This window comes from Pseudonaja textilis, chromosome 8, assembly GCF_049901715.1.
Source record: "Pseudonaja textilis isolate UNSWEBS1 chromosome 8, rPseTex1.2, whole genome shotgun sequence".
Classification (NCBI taxonomy): domain Eukaryota; kingdom Metazoa; phylum Chordata; class Lepidosauria; order Squamata; family Elapidae; genus Pseudonaja; species Pseudonaja textilis.
Window position 1 is genome coordinate 28,829,694 of NC_141997.1, and position 17,698 is coordinate 28,847,391.

Consider the following 17,698-nt stretch of genomic DNA (forward strand, 5'->3'; position numbering starts at 1 on the left):
CCAACCAGTTGTCGGTATTCAGAACAGATTATGTTACTACTTAGAGAACCCTGCCAAAAAGATTGTAGTCATTTAAATACCAATAACTCCTCTAAATCTTATGATACCCTACTACTTAAATGGGTTGAGGGGATTTAATCTTCATCTATACTCAATTAAAGTTTTCTGAATTTATTGTATTGTTCCTTCAGCAGGCTCTCTTGCTGGCAGCCCTCACCTTTCAGAACTGTCAATCAATTCTCAAGGTGGACCAGCCATAGCAAATGCAACTTTGTCTCCTAATTTGAGTCCTGATAATAGGCAAGCTTCTCCATTGATCAGTCCCTTGCTGAATGATCAAACTGGAGTCCGCGCTGATGATGAAGAGGAGGTCAGGAGAAAGGTACTGATGTTGGCTCTACCTATTAGGTATGCAATGGACATTTAGCAATTTTTCTTTGTTTTCAGTGGATGGCTGTTTTAAAAACTTCCATGCTGAAAAAAATGGCCGTATCTTCTCTCACCATCTTACTAAGCAGCAGGGCTTAGAAGTGGTGACAGAGTTGCCTCTATTCATATGCATTCATATCACTTCTGAATATAGAACTGTTTTGTACATTTTATATTTTGGGAATAAAGCTATTCCTGTTTGCTGATCTTGGGCATTTTTCCTTAATTCTCTGTAATTTTGCAGCATCCAACTCTTTTAATACCCAAAGCTAACTATAAGAGTCCTATCATTGTCATTTGAGTACAGATTAAAGTCATTTTGTCTTCTGACTAATTTCAGAAGTTTCCAACTGACAAGGCATACTTCATTACGAAAGAAGTTGCCACTACAGAACGGACTTACCTGAAAGATCTTGAAGTCATCACATCGGTATGTTTCTTTTTTTTCCCCTTAAATTAAAAATTATGGAGCCCTAAATATCCTTCTTCCTGTCTTTTACTACATCTCCCACTATCTCCATCAACACAACATTTTATCACAGACATATTTAATCACAAAATGTATCTGATGAGATTGGAATTTCATCTAAATACCGTAGCAGAAGATAAAACATTACTTGGGGGGGGGGGTGTTTGCACAGATGGATCATTTAATTTCTGATAGTTTTGTTCTCTTTACTTTGTTGTCATTTTAATGCTTTGTATTTTGGATCCCTGTTGTCATTTGTCATTACTGTTCCATCCCTTTCAGCAATACTTTAAAATGGGAGAAAATCAAAGGATGCCCGCTTAATAAGCAGAAAAATTGATTAAGCAAACAGTATCCCAATCTGTCTGAGTTCCTGGAGTGGGATATGTTTAGCTTTCTACAATCGAATTCAACAGAGGCTGTACAGATAATATTTAATTTGGGATTCTATAGCCTTGTCAGTTCTCTCTACATCATCTTGCTAAATGGAGTAAAAACACCGAATTAACTGAAATAATGCTCAGCTGCTCCTTTCCAGTAGAATCCTAAAGTGAATTATTTTTTCTCAAGTACTTTCCTATAGATTGTGAACTTTATAGCTTTCCTGGATATTTAAACTCAAGGCTCTGCCTTAGGATATGCTTAGATATACCATGAAGAGCACCAAATGGGGGATATTCTAAACAACATCTTTAGAAATCTTTCCTTTTCCAAATACAACATGGAACTATCCCAGTGAATAGTTTCAGTACCTAAACAGAAGACTACAGATAGTTTTGGTGATTCTTCTGTTGGTTCTGGATAACTTTGGTATTTTAAAATGATTGCACAACTCGAGAAATTTAATGTTTTATGCATTAACTTACACAAACCTATCAAAGATAGAACAATTACTCACAGTTAAAAAATATATAATGAGGTTAAATATTTTCCACTTATTTTTGGTCAGGAGAACTTTAGCTTGGGGTATATTAAATGTAGAAGCATGCTTCTTAAATAAAAGAAGCTGTCCCATTGTCAATAAGCTCAAAAAAACCTAACTTCAATGTTATAATACTAATTTATTGGTAAGGCTATTACCACTAAACAAGAACTGTCTGATTCCCCTATATACACACCCTAACCAGGAAATGTCTGTGCCAAGAGTTCCTCTGATTGCCGTGCTTGGTTTTTCTAGTGGCTCCAGAGCACCGTAAGTAAAGATGACTGCATGCCAGAAGCACTAAAGAGTCTCATCTTTTCGAACTTTCAACCTTTGCACAAATTTCACACCAACTTTTTAAAGGAGGTAGAACAGCGCATTGCTCTGTGGTAAGAATTCCAGCAGTTATTTTAATAAGATGACATTTTGATGCTAAATATTTTACGTTTTATTCGACCATGTTCAATCCAGAATGGATATACTGTCCGTTCCATCTTGATGAAAAGACAGAACAGAACACAACAGAATAGAATAGAAGTGTGATTGGACACACGAGGAATTTGTCTCTGGTACATAAGCTCTCAGTGTATATACAAGCAACAAGTGATAAATCATGATCGTAATCATAAAATACAATAATCATAAATCATCATCTTAAGGCTATAAATTCTTTAAAAATTGCAGCAGATTCCTGTGAGACTGACAATTGTTCTTAGACATTTATCTACTTTTAATCAGTTAAATTAGAACAATTTCAATCTCAGTAGACACTTATGTCAAGATATTGTTGTTTGGACTATTAAGAAGCTTTTTCTTGACATTTGCAATACAGAATTATACATTTTTAAAGTATCTTCGTAAATTCGTTTCCTTCTCTTTAGCACACACCACAGACTTAATTTCAAGTTCTGGAACAATAGTCCAGGTTAGAATCTACTTTGATTTCATCCCATCAGGTGTTAACATTTAATTCGGTTTTATGCACTTCCTTCCTTCTTTCTTTTCTTTTCTTTTTTAATTTAATTTGTATTTCCCACCCCACCCCAATCTTGCTAGCAAGAGTGACTCTGGGGAGCTTTCTTTCCCAACTAAATAAATATAGAAGGGAGTATGCCTCACCTATAATGAGAGAGAGATAAGAGGGGCGGGGAGAGTGGGGGTATATTCACTGCAATGTGAAACTAAGTATTTGTTTAGCAAATCCCATATTATGACTTCAAAATGATACTAGATAATGAAGTCTAGTCTGAATAATACATGCAATCCTCAATGTATACCTATTGGTTTAGTGACCATATGAACTTCTAATGGCACTGAAAAAAGGTGACTTACGACTGTTTTTCACACTTATGACTGTTGCAGCATCCCCACGATCGGGTGATCAGAATTTGGACACTTGGCCACTGGCATGTATTTATGACTGTTGCAGTGTCCTGAGGTCACCTTTTGCGACCCTGTGACAAGCAAAGTCAATGGGGAAGCCAAATTCCCTTAACAAGCATGTTCCTAATTTAACTGCAGTGATTCACTTAACTGTGGCAAGGAAGGTCATAAAATGGGCCTTACTTTGCAAAGGGTATTTTGGGCTCTATTGTGGTCATAAGTTGAGGACTACCTATAGAAGCATTTTCTTTTTAAAAAATTCTTCCACTAAAGTTAATGGAATATGAGTGGAATATTAGATTTTAATAAATATTACAATGGCACTGCAGATAGGGCCAAGAGCTTTAATTAAAATTATTAAAAAGAACAGATTGCACAGTGTAGGGACCGGAATCTTTCTAAATTATTTTTATTTTTGTTGTCTGTATTCTCAAATTATTTTCTGTATTTGATTTGATTGCATTGCTAATAAACAAAAGAGTTATTACAAGTTTTCAAATTAGCATCTAAAACGTATTTTGATTGCTTTGTTGTATTGATTAAAAGAAAGATAGCAGTAATAAAATCTTACGAGTCTAGTGAGACATTTTATTTGTAATAAATATTTATCAAAAGAGACCTTTAATCAATTAGCTAAGCACGTTTAGAATTCCATTGCTTTTAATAAGAATCTCTTTATTCTTTCATCTCCATGGATTAGGAGAGGTTGTTTATTTTCATTCCTGAAGCCAATAGTTATATAAAAGAACAATAATCTTGCAATCACAATGACTGTAGATTGCAGAGGAAAAGAGACTGGTTTAATTCACTGGGCTTTAATCATCTCTTCCAAATAAATCCAAACAAGGAAATGAAACAGTAGGATGCTATTATTTATTATATGATACATTTTAAGCCTATGAGCTCACCAATAGTGTGTACATCTGTTATCACTCCTTCAGTTACCTATTACTCATAGACTAGAGATTTTGCTTCAGACTGTTTTGGTCAAAGGAAGCTATGATCTTTAGATATAGTTATTCATCCTGTTACAGCAATCCTTCCCCAGGTTTCCCATACCCTCTTTAGCAATGAGGGAACTCTGATTCCCTGCTTGTTGGCTATAGATCATGCAGGGGCGGGATTCTACCAGTTCGCACCTATTCACGAGAACCAGTTGTTAACATTCTAAGCAGTTCAGAGAACCGGTTGTTAGAAAAAATTACTGGCCTAATCCCGTAAGGAAGGCAGGAAGGAAACATTCTGGTGTTGCTTACAGAAACTGCCTCTCCGTTAACCCTTATTACATTCTGTCTCAGGAACGTCTCTGGAGTTTTTTTCCCTTCCTTTGCTGGTACTTTGCTTGTCTGGAGTGTCCATTCAAAGTTAACAATGGCACTGAAAAAAGTGACTTATGACCATTTTTCACACTTACAACTGTTACAGCATCCCCATAGTCATGAGAGGCCAGGCGAGGAGATGCGTGCTTCAATGTGAGTGATATTGAGTTGGCCACGCCCAGCCAATAAATAATATGACCACCAAGCCACGCCCACCAACTAAGCCACACCCATAGAACCGGTTGTTTAGAAAAATGAATCCCACCCCTGAGATCATGGTCTGTTCATGGTGAGTAAAGCAGATAGATTTTGTTAGTGACAAAGTGTCTGAAAGCAACAGTTGGACCATTTCTTAGCTTTTTGTTTGTAAGGCAGCAATGATATCAACTGAGGAAACAGAATTCTAATTGAGCCAATATTACCTGAGTGACACAAGTGAAACATTCCAGTTTTTAAACATGTGGGCTTTTTTTTTTACCATAGAATGGCTGTATTTGTGGATCCCCATTTTCCTTTATTCACTGTTATTTTGGATTTGTAGAGTGATCTTATTTTGGCTGTAAGTGACAGTTATGATTTATTTGCCTTTCATCCAATACTTCCTGGGAAATTGAGGTTTCCCTCCCACGCTCTTCTGAATGTCGCTTTAGAGCTCTTAAATTATTCCTTACTGTCTTTTTACATTCCACCTTTCCACCATGATTCCTGCTTTTGAGACATGGCTGTCACCGGATGTGCTAGTTTTGACTGTCTCAGCAGTTGAATTGACTGGCTGTAAGCTTAATAAAGGTTTCTTTTAGAGTTTTCCCTTTGCTATTAACTGCAGTTAGAACCTCAAAATTTGAGAATCCAGTTTGTGTTGCCAATAGGCATTGTCTGGCTATAAAATCAGCAACATTTTCCTTTTGTAAATCCTCATCCCCCTGGGGTATCAGCCTTGCAGCAGCTGGACAAATGACTATGATCCTCAGGCAGGGAGTTACATCAGACATGGAATTGGAAGGATCTAAAAATTGGGAGCAACTCCATTTGTAGATCCCACATAATAGGGTGATGTCTTTCAGAGAGGCTATCAAGAAGAGTAAAGAGAGGAGGCAACAGTAGTGGGATTCAAAAAAAATTTATTACCAATTCTGTGGGCGTGGCTTGGTGGGCATGACAGGGGAAGTATACTGTAAAATCTCCATTCCCTCCCCACTCCTGGGGGCAGGTTACTGCAAAATCCACATTCCCTCCTCACCCCACTAACCTGCTTTCCAGCTCCGTTCTCCTGTGCAGGGCAACAAAAGAAGACCCAGCCAATCAGCTGGGACTTGGGAGTCAGAGAATAGATGGGGGCGGGGCCAGTCATAGGTGGCATTTGCCGGTTCTTCAAACTACTCAAAATTTCCACTACCGGTTCTCCAGAACTGGTCAGAACCTGCTGAATACCACCTCTGGGAGGCACTGGTTACTTACAGCAAGTAACTGTTTGCTTTTAGGTATCTGTCAACTTTTGAGCTGTTTGGTAGACTTACGTGAAGTTTGGGAAGCAGAATACAACCGCTGCTCTTTTTTATTTCTCTCATAATACAAATATAGATCTTTACTTTGATCTCAGAGTATGCCCAAAACTCCAGTAGAACAAGAATGAAAATAAAATACAGGTAGTCCTTAACCTACGACCACAACCGAGCCCAAAATTTCTGTTGTTAGGTGAGACATTTGTTAAGGGAGTTTTGCCCCATTTTATAACCTTTCTTGCCACAGTTGCTAATTGAATCACTGCAGTTGATATGTTAGTAACCTCGTTAAGTGAAACTAGTTTCTCCATTGAGTTTGCTTGTCAGAAGGTCACAAAAAGGGGAACGCACAGCAAAGGTCATAAAAATGAACCAGTTGCCAAGGGTCTGAATTTTGATCGCATGATCGTGGGGATGCTGCAAAGATAGTAACTATGAAAAAACAGTCGTAAGTCACATTTTTCAGTGCCATTTTAACTTCAAACAGTCACTAAATGAACTGTTGTAAGTCGAGGATTAAGTCGAGAGCAAATTAAAATTTTATTTTAGAGGAAGCTCTTAATAATAGATACTACCTGGGACACCATCTTTCTGGCTACTTAAAGATTAGAATTAGTCCGGACTTATTGTCTCTTATTTCAATATTAAATATTCTCATGAAGGAACCAGCAACTTGGGACTGGCAATTTGGTCATTAAGTGAAGCAGTAGTTAAGTGAAACCACCATTGGGCATATAATTCCCTTCGGCTTTGCTTTGCTTTACAGACCCACCAAGGTTGTAAGTACAAATACGTTGTAAAGTTATTTTTTATTACTGGTGTAACTAAGAATGGTTGCTAATTGAGGCAACCGCTAAATGAAGACTCTACTGTACTACTGTACATCACATTGACTTTCTATAATCTCATATTTTAAAAAGTTTGAGACATTTTATATTTCTCTGAGGATATGTTTAAATCTCCTATTTTTCTTGTTTCTTGCAATCTTGAATGTATGCAGATCAGGCATCAATGCCATGCCAGCAGCCCACTCACACTAGAGTCAAGCATTATTATCTTCCAGCATGCAGCTGAATAAATATTACCACATGTTTCTCCAATAGTTCAATTTTATTTATCCAAAGATTGACTACTCTCATGGTTGATACCAAGTTGGCTGGTTTACTGATTTCAGTGAAGCGATAGTTCATGTTTGCAACAACAACAACCAACAGTAGCAAAGTATTTGTGTTTTGCTATTCTTCCAGTATAATCCCATGGGCATTAAAGATCTAGAATGATGACCGTATTTGAGAAATAGAGTGGAGTTTTGGAGTAGTTTTTCATAGTTTCAAAAGAGTCCACCTGCAATAAACCACCCCTGGTTTCAAAAGATGCAGACCTTGTATGTGAATATATATATAGCAATTTGCTCACAGCAAAAATAGGGTTATTTCACAAGGTTATTTTTCTGTGCTTGGTAGTGATTTGACCAAGAATATATTAAAAATCAGCTCTATCCAAGTTTACTGTTCCCGTGTAGAGCTATTTCTTGTTATTTTCTAAGTAGGATTTTTCTTTCTTTTGGCAGAAGTTAACAAAAAGCCTTGGCAACAGGAAGGAAATCCAAGTTTTGTTTTTCAATTATGGAGTCGTAAAGATTGGATTTAAATGTGGTCTTTGACATACAAAAATGCTTTACCTTTAGAGAGTCATACTAAATTATTATTATTTTAGAGTATGTATGTTAGTTTGAAAACCTATCTCTTCTAACATTGTACAATGTATCCCTGGGAGAAAGAATGATAGAGCCAAAAGAGAAAATATACCGGTAAGTGAGGGCAATTAATTTTCAGGGAATCTTTGCTTTCCTTTGCAAAAGAAATCTTTGTTAAATCTCTGTCCAAAGCAAGATATTCCCCAAGAGGTTGAGATGTTGCTCCCTCAGATGTTTACGAGTGGAAATAAGTCCAATCCCAGGTTTCATTAAATCAGTGAAAGTTTCCTGTGCTCTGCTCATCTAGGTTTGCAAATATTCATTACGAGTATATTTTGGAATAGATGTATAAACTCTGAACACAAGATGTTTGACTGCTTTGGTCATTCTGCTGAACACCTAACTCCCACAGCCTAAAGATATAGGTTGTATTGCTATTATTCTTCTCATATTTCTCATCTCATATTTCCTACTATCTTTTCCTATTGGTTTCTTATGATTAATGATTATAACTATGATTATGACCTATTTTGTATGTACATTGAGAGCTTATGCATCGAAAACAAATTTCTGCTGTGTCCAATCACACTTGGCCAATAAAGAATTCTATTCTACTCTACCCTACCTTACTCTACTCTACTCTACTCTATTTTTCAGGAATTTCAGGTGTTTGGAGATCTTAATGCAGTTGGTGTTTTTAAAAAGGCTCTAACAAAATGATCTGATTCATTTTAGAAACATTCTCCACGTTATAGTTAGAGATATTTTGGATCCACAGGATTCAAATTCATTCTTGGGGTTCTTAAAGAAAATATCCCTCAAGTCAAGTTCAGTTCTTGGTGACCCCATTCACATGTTTATCTAGTATTCTTGGCAACGATATATAAATTACTTATTACTGCCTGCCTTTGGGATTTTTTTTAAAGTTCCCAGTCTAACTTGGGTCCTTAAGATTTCCTAAGGCTGCCCATTTCAGCATTTTCTAGGTCCCACCCTACTTAGCTTTTTCAAGATCAGCCAGTTTCAGACTGCCACCTGCTGTTAACAAAATTTGGGTCTGGCCTTGGGTTTACCTGAGTCAGTAATTATAACGTACAAATATTGTCCAGGATGTCTCAAAAAAGTGCTTAGCTTTCAAAGGAAGAAGAAATATCTATTTTCTTCTTTATTTGGATTCACGTGCAGGAAAAGTGGGGAAAGGGAAGGATAACTTCCCCTCTTCTTTCTCCCTTTGCTTCCATTGTTTTGATATGTTTAATCTAAAGCAGAATTTGAGGTGCTTCTTAGGAATAGCACATGTGCCACTGCCACACTCTTTGCATGTAGAAGTTGCATGTGGACAGACTGCAAGGTAGAAGGAACAAGAAAAGGAGCTTTTCTCTTCTTCTTCAGACATTGGTCCTCTCCCAAGATTGCTTGGTAGAAGGAAGGGATCTTTTATTTCCTGAACAACTCTAATTGACTTGGGAAACAAATTGATACGTTTAACTTTATATGCATGAGTTGAGGGAAAGAGGAGAAATCAGTCATGATTTTTTATTACTTCAAGTTTATTATGGCGCAGATGTTAAATTCAGTTATTAAAATTATATAGATAGATAGATAGATAGATAGATAGATAGATAGATAGATAGATAGATAGATAGATCGATCTTTGGTTGTTCGGGTTTTCTCCCGCATAAGATTCGAGGTATCTAGGCAACGTTTCAATGAAGTCTCATTCATCATCTTCAGGCTTCTGTCTTCGGCTCTGTGCTTCTCAGAGTGATGTGAGCTCGCAGCTGCATATATATATATATATGGCATTCAGCTTTGTTCGGGTATTTTCCCACGTCATTGTAGTTGTGCTTTTAAAGTTGTAGCAACGTTTCGGCAGAATCTTATCTGCCATCATCAGGCTTCTGTATGAATGGCAGATGAGATTCTGCCCAAACATTGCTACAACTTTAAAAGCACAACTACAATGACATGGGAAAATACCCAAGCAAAGCTGAATGCCATACATGTAAGTACCCGTGAAAACTTGAGAAAACACACACACACACACACACACACACACACACACACACACACACACACCTGCTATGAGAATCTTTACTTTCTGGGCTTTTTTTTTCAAACTCTCTTTTTCCTCCATGGTATCACAAATGACAGCCCATTTTGGTGGCATCTGCAACTTGTAGTCAGTTGTCAAAGAGGGGTCAGGTCTCACACATACCGTTGCAATTGCCATCTTGCCTTTTTTTTGTTCCAATTTCCCATGAATTCCCTGCTTCCAGCATTGCCTTATTATACTATCTCTGTTCTGTTCGTTACATAGATGATTTTCTAAGGCTTGACTGACATGGATAATTCTATTTCTGGCAGGGAAGGCCGATCTAATGCTCACTTGAAAGGAGATTTCCAAAAAATTGGAGATGTTATGCTAAAGAATATTCAGGGTATGAAGGTATGAACTAGATGTGATTTATGTGCTAGCTGTTTCTTGGAATGATAATCATACATGAGCTTCTGCTCTACTTGCTCACCAAAATTTAAACAACTCGATGTATTTCTGAACATTTGGTCTGAAGAGATAACAAATCTGTCTGTGTGAAAGCACTTCTTCAATTTGCTCCATTCCAGACGGATTTATGATCCAACAGAAGCACTGAGTGCCTTTTTCCTACACACTATCTCCCCAAGGCCTTCTTACTCTTAACTGTGCTCCGTCATCCTGTGATAGCTGAACCCAGATATTGATTCATGATTTGTTTGAATCATGATCAAATGGGAAAAAAAACATAGTGGTTGAGTTCCCACAGAAAATTAAGCCAAACAGTCAAATTGTATTAAGCTTGTTGGGAATGGAGCATTGCATTGGGAAGAAGAGGCCTTAGGCTGATTCTGCTCTTTGTGATGGCCATCACATTTTTAAAGCAATCAGACTTCAAGAGTGTGTGAAAAAGAAGATTCATAGAGCAAGAGTAGAAAATTTGTGGCTCTCTTAATATGGTTGGATTATTATAATCATGGTTCCTGGCCACTGATTACTTATCTGGGGCTGATGGGATTTTGATTCCAATAATATGCGTACTGTGAGGGAGAAGTCCTGTAAAAGATTCTAGGTCGAGATCATTTCTGTGAGTTGGTTGGCCTTCTATCTATCCTGGGAACTCTTTGTTAGAAAAGCAACAGGGTCCAGAGGTGGTATTCAGCAGGTTCTGACCAGTTCTGGAGAACCGGTAGCGGAAATTTTGAGTAGTTCAGAGAATCGGCAAATGCCACCTCTGACTGGAGATTTTACAGTATCCTTCCCCTGCCACGCCCACTAAGCCACGCCCACAGAACCGGTAGTAAAAACATTTGAATCCCACCACTGACAGGTTCCCACTCTTTTTGCATCTTAAAACTGAACTTTGCCCACCATCCCAACTGTAATTGAAAGTATAGCTCCAGGGGCTTCACTTTGGAATGACTATGTGAAGGGGCAACCAAAGAGAGATCCTTCTCAGTAGTTCTCCCATATATACATTTCTGGAATCTCCCTGTGAAGGCTTGCCTAGGCTTTTATCTCACCTTGTTTCCACAGTGGACAAAACCCTTCTCGGACTTCTCATACTTGCTGAACCCCCTTGGAAATTAACTCTAATATCTTCTATGTTTCATTCATTGCCAGGTTGTATTACAGTGTGGCTTTTATTGTGTTATTTTTTTTAACCAAAAATTGCATCAGAGCTGGTATAATGTGAAAATAAACTTAAATAAATAATTTTTTTCCTACAGGGACTTACCCTCTTCTCTCTCTCTCTCTCCCTCTCTCCTCTAGCAACTAACTGTTCATTTGCGAAAGCATAGTGAAATTCTCCTAGAACTGGAAAATGGGATCAAGAACTCTCGCAGGCTAGAAGCCTTTTGCAGAGATTTTGAGATGCAGAAAGTCTGCTACCTTCCCCTCAACATCTTCCTTCTCAGGCCGCTGCATAGGCTGATGCACTACAAGCAGATAATGGAAAGGCTCTGCAAACATTACCCACCCAATCATGGGGACTTCCGGGACTCCAGAGGTAAATGAACTCTCCCTTTAGTAATTCTCTTAATTTTAAATTTTGGAGAAAGTGACTTCACTGTTTTTTTGGAGAGCAGGAATCTAACCTGGGTAACAATAAGTACTTTGCATCTTTAACAGAAAAAATATTTGTTACAGGGAATTAAAATATACTTCCTATATTATTGGGGGGTGGGGGTTGTATTTGCTTTATTGTTTCTGTTGTGTTTTAGTTGTAAGTCCTGAGTATTTTCATTTTGGCAGCGTTATAAATTTAATAAAATAATAATACCAATCACACATGAAGTGGGAGGAGGGCAGGCAAAGCTTAGCTCTAGTTAGCAACATTAGGCAGAGAGTAGGACAGTAAATGAGCCTGGAAAAAAATTCCTTGAGATTAGCAATCTCACAGAAAAGAGCAGGCAGAGTGAGGAAACAATCAAGGACTATAGAAGAAAAATCTAGATATCTACAACCAGAGTAGATTTGCTTTCAGGTGTATGTGCATGATTGATAGAATCTTGATAAATGCATCAAGGTGGTAAATATGTCTAGTAATTTGTTCTAGAATACATTATGCCTTGGCTTCAAAGGCCAATTATGCCCTGATCAAACAAAAAATTTAAGCGCAGCTATAAAAGTGAGATTTAAAAACAAACACATTGTTTCAGGGACCAAATCAAATAATTTATATTAGTTCACTAGCAAACATCCATGGAAACTCATCATCTCCAAGTGAAATTCAGGAATATTTTGAGAGGGCAGATTCAATTTGAAACTGGAAGCCTTGTGGCTATAGATTCTATTTCATTGTTCACAAAATGTTAAACTTTGCATGTTCGTTCTTCAAACTTCTAATAGAATAGCTCTTCTTGACGGCACAATTTCTTTGTTTGTTATATTTTCCTCCTTTCACAGCTGCTCTGGCAGAAATTTCAGAGATGGTGGCCCAGCTCCATAGCAGTATGCTAAAAATGGAAAACTTCCAAAAACTTCATGAACTGAAAAAGGACTTGTTAGCTATGGACAATCTGGTGACTCCAGGAAGGGTAGTTATCCCCATGGTATTTGAAATAAAATATTTGGCTGAAGCAAAAAGCAGTTGTAGGATTCTAGTCAGAATGAAATTGCATCTTGCATTGCTGTGGGCTGTGGGTATGTTTTCTCTAGAACCTACCGAATTAAATTTTTAACCATGTTAGATTTGAGAAAATCCATCGATTGAACCTGTGCTTAAGGTCAGCATGTCCAGAACAGATGACATATCATTTTCTCATTAATATTTCTGTTGGTTAGTAGTAACTCTCTTCTCTAAATTAACTTCACATTATCTGCCTACTTTCCATTCACTTTTCTATCCAAAACTGATACAGGATATTTTTTCAGTTTCCTTGATACCTGACAAAAAGAAGTAGCTTTTTCTTTTCATCTATTCTTTGGTGGTCCATACCCCAGGTGACCGCCCCTACCAAAAGACTAGACTCCTGAGAGAGACCAACCCCACCTCAGCCAGTGGACAAGGGAAATCAAATCATATCGTACAATTACAGCGGATAGGAAGAATAAAGCCCAAAGATACTTTCCACCAACAGTATCAAAAGTCACTGAGATCTCCATTAACATTAACCTGGATGGATTTTTTTTTCTGATTAGCTCCTGGAAACAATCCAGGCCACTTAAATCTGTACCGCTAAATCCAAAAGAAGAAAATCTGTTTATATAGCCTCGTAAAAATGTTCTCAATTGTATTTTATACTCTAAAAAAGGACTAAAATGAGTGGTCTTTTCCAACTCTTTCCCTTTGGTTGTATTGCCCTACAACTCTTATTTATTCTTTGCCAGCATTGATGGCAAAATTAGTTACAGTTGTCGTCATAGTAGTAGTAGTACTGTAGTATACGAGTAGTAATAATTCAACTATTATATTTGAATATATACTGGTCTACTGGCATAGAAGTGGTAGAGTAGTAGTAACTCAGTCTTATTTCTATTTATTGCTTTCTACTGTATTGTTTTAATTGCATACTGTACTTTCTTCTACTGTAGAGTTTCCTTTCATCCCCAATGCCTGAGTGAAGTGTTGGCAATTCCATTTAGTGCTTTCATTCCCTGATATTTTTCATTACTCGTCCTTTAATGTCCTATTATGGCTGTGTGGAGTCAATTAAATCAAATCTAACACTCTTGTCTACCGCATGCCAGTGACTGTGATTTATTTATTCATTACACTTAAAGCTCACTCTCGGAGCAGCTTTCAAATGGCTATCTGGTAGGACAGCCCTTCTGTACCTTCATAGGTTTTCAGTCTGTGATAGTTTTGAAATGTCCTATCTAGAGAGGAAAAAGTAGACAGACAGAAGGAACTCAATTAATCTCTCTCTCTCTCTCTTTCTTTTTTTTTTTTTGAATGTGCAAATTATACATACATCGGGTACTTTTCACTTATGTATCTCTCCTACATGTCATTATTAAGTCAATGATACAGCATTAGTGAGTGGATCTGGGAAAGATATTTATATTCATTTCCCTACCCATTAGAGCGGGGAGGCAAGGAATGATATGGGTCCCGTTCCCTAAGGAGGTACATATAATGGAGCCCAGAAAAAGGGCCTTCTCTGTGGTGGCTCCCTTCCTCTGGAATATCATCCCTCCAGAAACTAGATTGATTCCCACTGACCCTCTCTCGGAAGGCCCTGAAGACGTGGTTTCCGCAGCGGGCCTGGGGAACCCATAGTGGGATGGATCCCATTAAATAACTGATATGAGCATATGTTGTCGCTGAGGGTGGATGGTTATTTTGTTATATTTTATTATTATTATTATTATTATTTTTATTCCTTCTATATTGTGTTTTTATTTTCTGTAAGCCACCTAGAGTCGCTGTGAGTGACTAGGCAGCTATATAAATTTTCCAAAATCAATCAATCAATCTATTTCCAAAAATATGCTTTGGAACGCAGGGGGGAGGAGGCACAAACAAACAGGGGGAAAAACCCTCTCTAAAATGCTTTAAAGCATGGATCACACAGGACAGCTGAAGGGTTTGGGGGAAAGGCATAGGTGCTGTACTCTGTATCTTCCACAGCACTTTTTGGAGAACTCAGTTTCAAATGCTGCCAGCCTTAATTATTACTGTCATGCCAACATTCAGCCTGAGGTTTAATGTTTTCTATTTGTGTCTATTCCTCCACAGGAATTTATTAGGTTGGGTAGTCTCAGCAAACTGTCTGGAAAAGGCTTACAGCAGCGGATGTTCTTCTTGGTAAGTGACAGGAACTGCTTAGAATGAATGCAATTAAATACAATTGTGCGACAAATGCCAAGGGAAAAGGAAGGGGGAGGAAATTCACAGAAGCAGTAAGATGCAAAGTGTGGAATAATCTAAGATGAGACCTGCAGGTTTCTGTTCTCCAGGGTGAAAGGAAGCTCGGACAAATGTTAAATAAATGAGCAATAGATGGCATAAATACAGAGTGATTCATAAGAAATCAAAATCTACATTCACACTTTGTGCATTTTTTTTCTGATCTTCCTGTGAATTATGAAATATATGCAGGCCAATACATAGATTTCAGAAAATGCTGCATCTAGGATTAATCGAATACAGAAACTGTCAGCCATCCCAACTTGATCAATCAGAAAGAAAGACTCTCACGGCCACAGCAGTAAAAGTATACTTTACTGATGCCCAATGGTTACAGAGTACTAACCCCAAATGTAGCTTTTCGAGCCCAAACAAAGCAAGTAACTTTTCCCCTGGGATTCTTTCCCCTCCCCTCTTATCAATGAGTAACCAATCACTTTCAGATAGTAAATTCATTTGGTAACGGTTCCCAGCTCCCTGGGCTTGAAAGCGTTGCATTCCATTGGGTGACCTTGGAACAGGCCTCAGTTTCCATGGGAACGGTGCCCAGGGTTTCACTTTCTTTTTCTCATTTCTTCCTCCCTTCCCCCATTCTCCCCCCGCACTGCTCTCTCCTCTCCCCCGCCCACTTTCCTTAGGACATCCTGGCATCTAGCTAAGCAAGGCCTATGTTGTGAGATGGCAGGCCTGACAGAATTGTTGACTTGGACTTCAAAGTGTAGGATGTGATAAAGTTTGTTTTGGCAATTTAGGCTCTACCATGACTTCTGATCAGAGGTCAGCTAGTTGGAATATAACATGAAAGTATTTGTTCTACATAGAGAAGAAATCTAAATATAGTGTAGAAAGTAGGAGAATGACTTGACTCCTCCCAAGAGTCAAACCGGGCTCTGTCTGAATTTGGCCACTAAATCCTGACTTTATTAAAAGCTTACAATATGAGGTAGTTCTTTGTCATTCAACTTAAATCTCCCATACAAAAGAAGGATCTGCATGTTTTATCTCAAGGAAACATAGCTAGCTTCTAAAATACCAGCATATATTATACTTTTTTGAGGAAAAGCTCCTACGTCTCTAGTGAACAGTGGTGAAGTATTTATACGGGCTTTAAACAGTTTTGAAGAAAATGGGAAACTATTGTATTATTGTAGGTACTGGATGAAAAAATTCTCAAAATAGTGATTAGATGGTTTTCTCCCATGTTCTTAAGGGCTAGTTTAGTTGATTGATCCTCTGGGTTAAAGTAAACATACTGGGATAGCAGTCTCAAATTCTTGCATGTTATTCTACAAAAAACATAACTTGTTTATTAGATCTAAATGACAACAGAGCTGTAAATGCCAATAATGCCAAGTTCATTAAATCATATATAGAATATTAGAAGTATTTAGAGTTCTCTGTTCTGACTAAATTCATGCCTGGTATGTTTTCAGTTCAATGATGTCTTGCTGTACACAAGTCGGGGCCTAACAGCATCAAATCAGTTCAAAGTTCACGGGCGGCTTCCACTGTATGGCATGATGGTAAGTAAATGCTGAGTTGAGACTGGATTGGTTACTATTGAATCCCTTAAAATGTAAAAGGCTGTGGATCATATCCACTGTTTAGAAACGTAAGCCTTCTCAATTACTGTACTCTGAATAGAATAGTTATAGTTAGAAATTTGAAGGAATAAATGCAGCTGGGAGGAAACCGAAAATTTGAAAACTTTTAATAGATTTAACTTCAATCATAGCCATCTTTTCAGATTGCGGGAATTGATGGGGGGGGCATCTTGCTCCATAGCGCAGCTTTGGTTAATCTTTTCAGATCTGAAGATCCATTAGGTTCTAAATCAGTCCTTTGGAGGCTTGCATAGGAGAGTTTATGTGAATATTTGCTTGTGAATATTTACACCTGAACATCACCTCCTACCAATATAAATTTATTCAGAAGTTAACACACAAGCGATGCACAGGGTTTGTGCACAGATGGAGATGTGGAGGGAAATGAAATTCCAATTTGTCACAGTGATTTGTGACCCCTTTGTTGACAGAAGACAAGCCAGAAAATTCATGTCTCTCTTCCAAGAGAGGGGGAGGAAACTCACTGTGACCTCACTTCAAGTCCCCGGAGATTTTTGAGCTCTCTTGTTGAAGGGGATAATCAGCAAGGCTGGTCCCTTCCACACAATGGAGAAGAGCAGTAAAAGGATAGAGATCAGTGCCCTGTTGCTTCTACTGGCAGCAACAATGTGAAGCCACATTTTCTTTGCTAGAAAGAATGAACTTGACAGGATGCTGCATACATAAGAATGGCAGCAGGCATAGATGACCCACGGTTTCTACTATGCCACCTGCCAAGCTCCAGCATTTTTGAGAAATACACCCTTGGAAAATATTCAGAACATTTGCCCTTAATTTGACGTCTACCATAGAAAATAAAACAGCTGCCTGTATTTCAACCCTGAGGTTGGCCTGTCCTATGCTAAGGAGGTGGTGTATATGATTCTGATGCCCATATTCTCTCTTTGATTGATTTATTTTTTGTTGTGGCTTTTAATGCATGTGGACACGCTTCAGATCTAACTAGAGTATTGTCTGCAGCT

At 38.0% G+C, this 17,698-nt stretch overlaps 1 protein-coding gene across 9 annotated transcripts in view; it reads left to right on the forward strand.

Annotated features, from left to right (window-relative positions):
• FARP1 (FERM, ARH/RhoGEF and pleckstrin domain protein 1) overlaps positions 1 to 17,698 on the forward strand; it is a 145,063-nt gene that overhangs the window by 114,548 nt on the left and 12,817 nt on the right. For 4 of the 9 annotated variants that reach the window (XR_015744590.1, XR_015744591.1, XR_015744593.1 and 1 more), the window contains exons 14-21: positions 192 to 382; positions 770 to 859; positions 2,076 to 2,209; positions 10,088 to 10,169; positions 11,529 to 11,766; positions 12,666 to 12,811; positions 14,941 to 15,009; positions 16,545 to 16,634. Coding sequence is in view for 4 of the 9 variants with exons in the window: in XM_087938581.1 (XP_087794707.1) it covers positions 192 to 382; positions 770 to 859; positions 2,076 to 2,209; positions 10,088 to 10,169; positions 11,529 to 11,766; positions 12,666 to 12,811; positions 14,941 to 15,009; positions 16,545 to 16,634 (1,040 nt within the window). In the remaining 5 variants the exon portion in view is untranslated. The remainder of the gene's footprint in view (positions 1 to 191; positions 383 to 769; positions 860 to 2,075; positions 2,210 to 10,087; positions 10,170 to 11,528; positions 11,767 to 12,665; positions 12,812 to 14,940; positions 15,010 to 16,544; positions 16,635 to 17,698) is intronic. The other 5 variants (XR_015744592.1, XR_015744594.1, XM_026708298.2 and 2 more) reach the window with 3 other exon arrangements.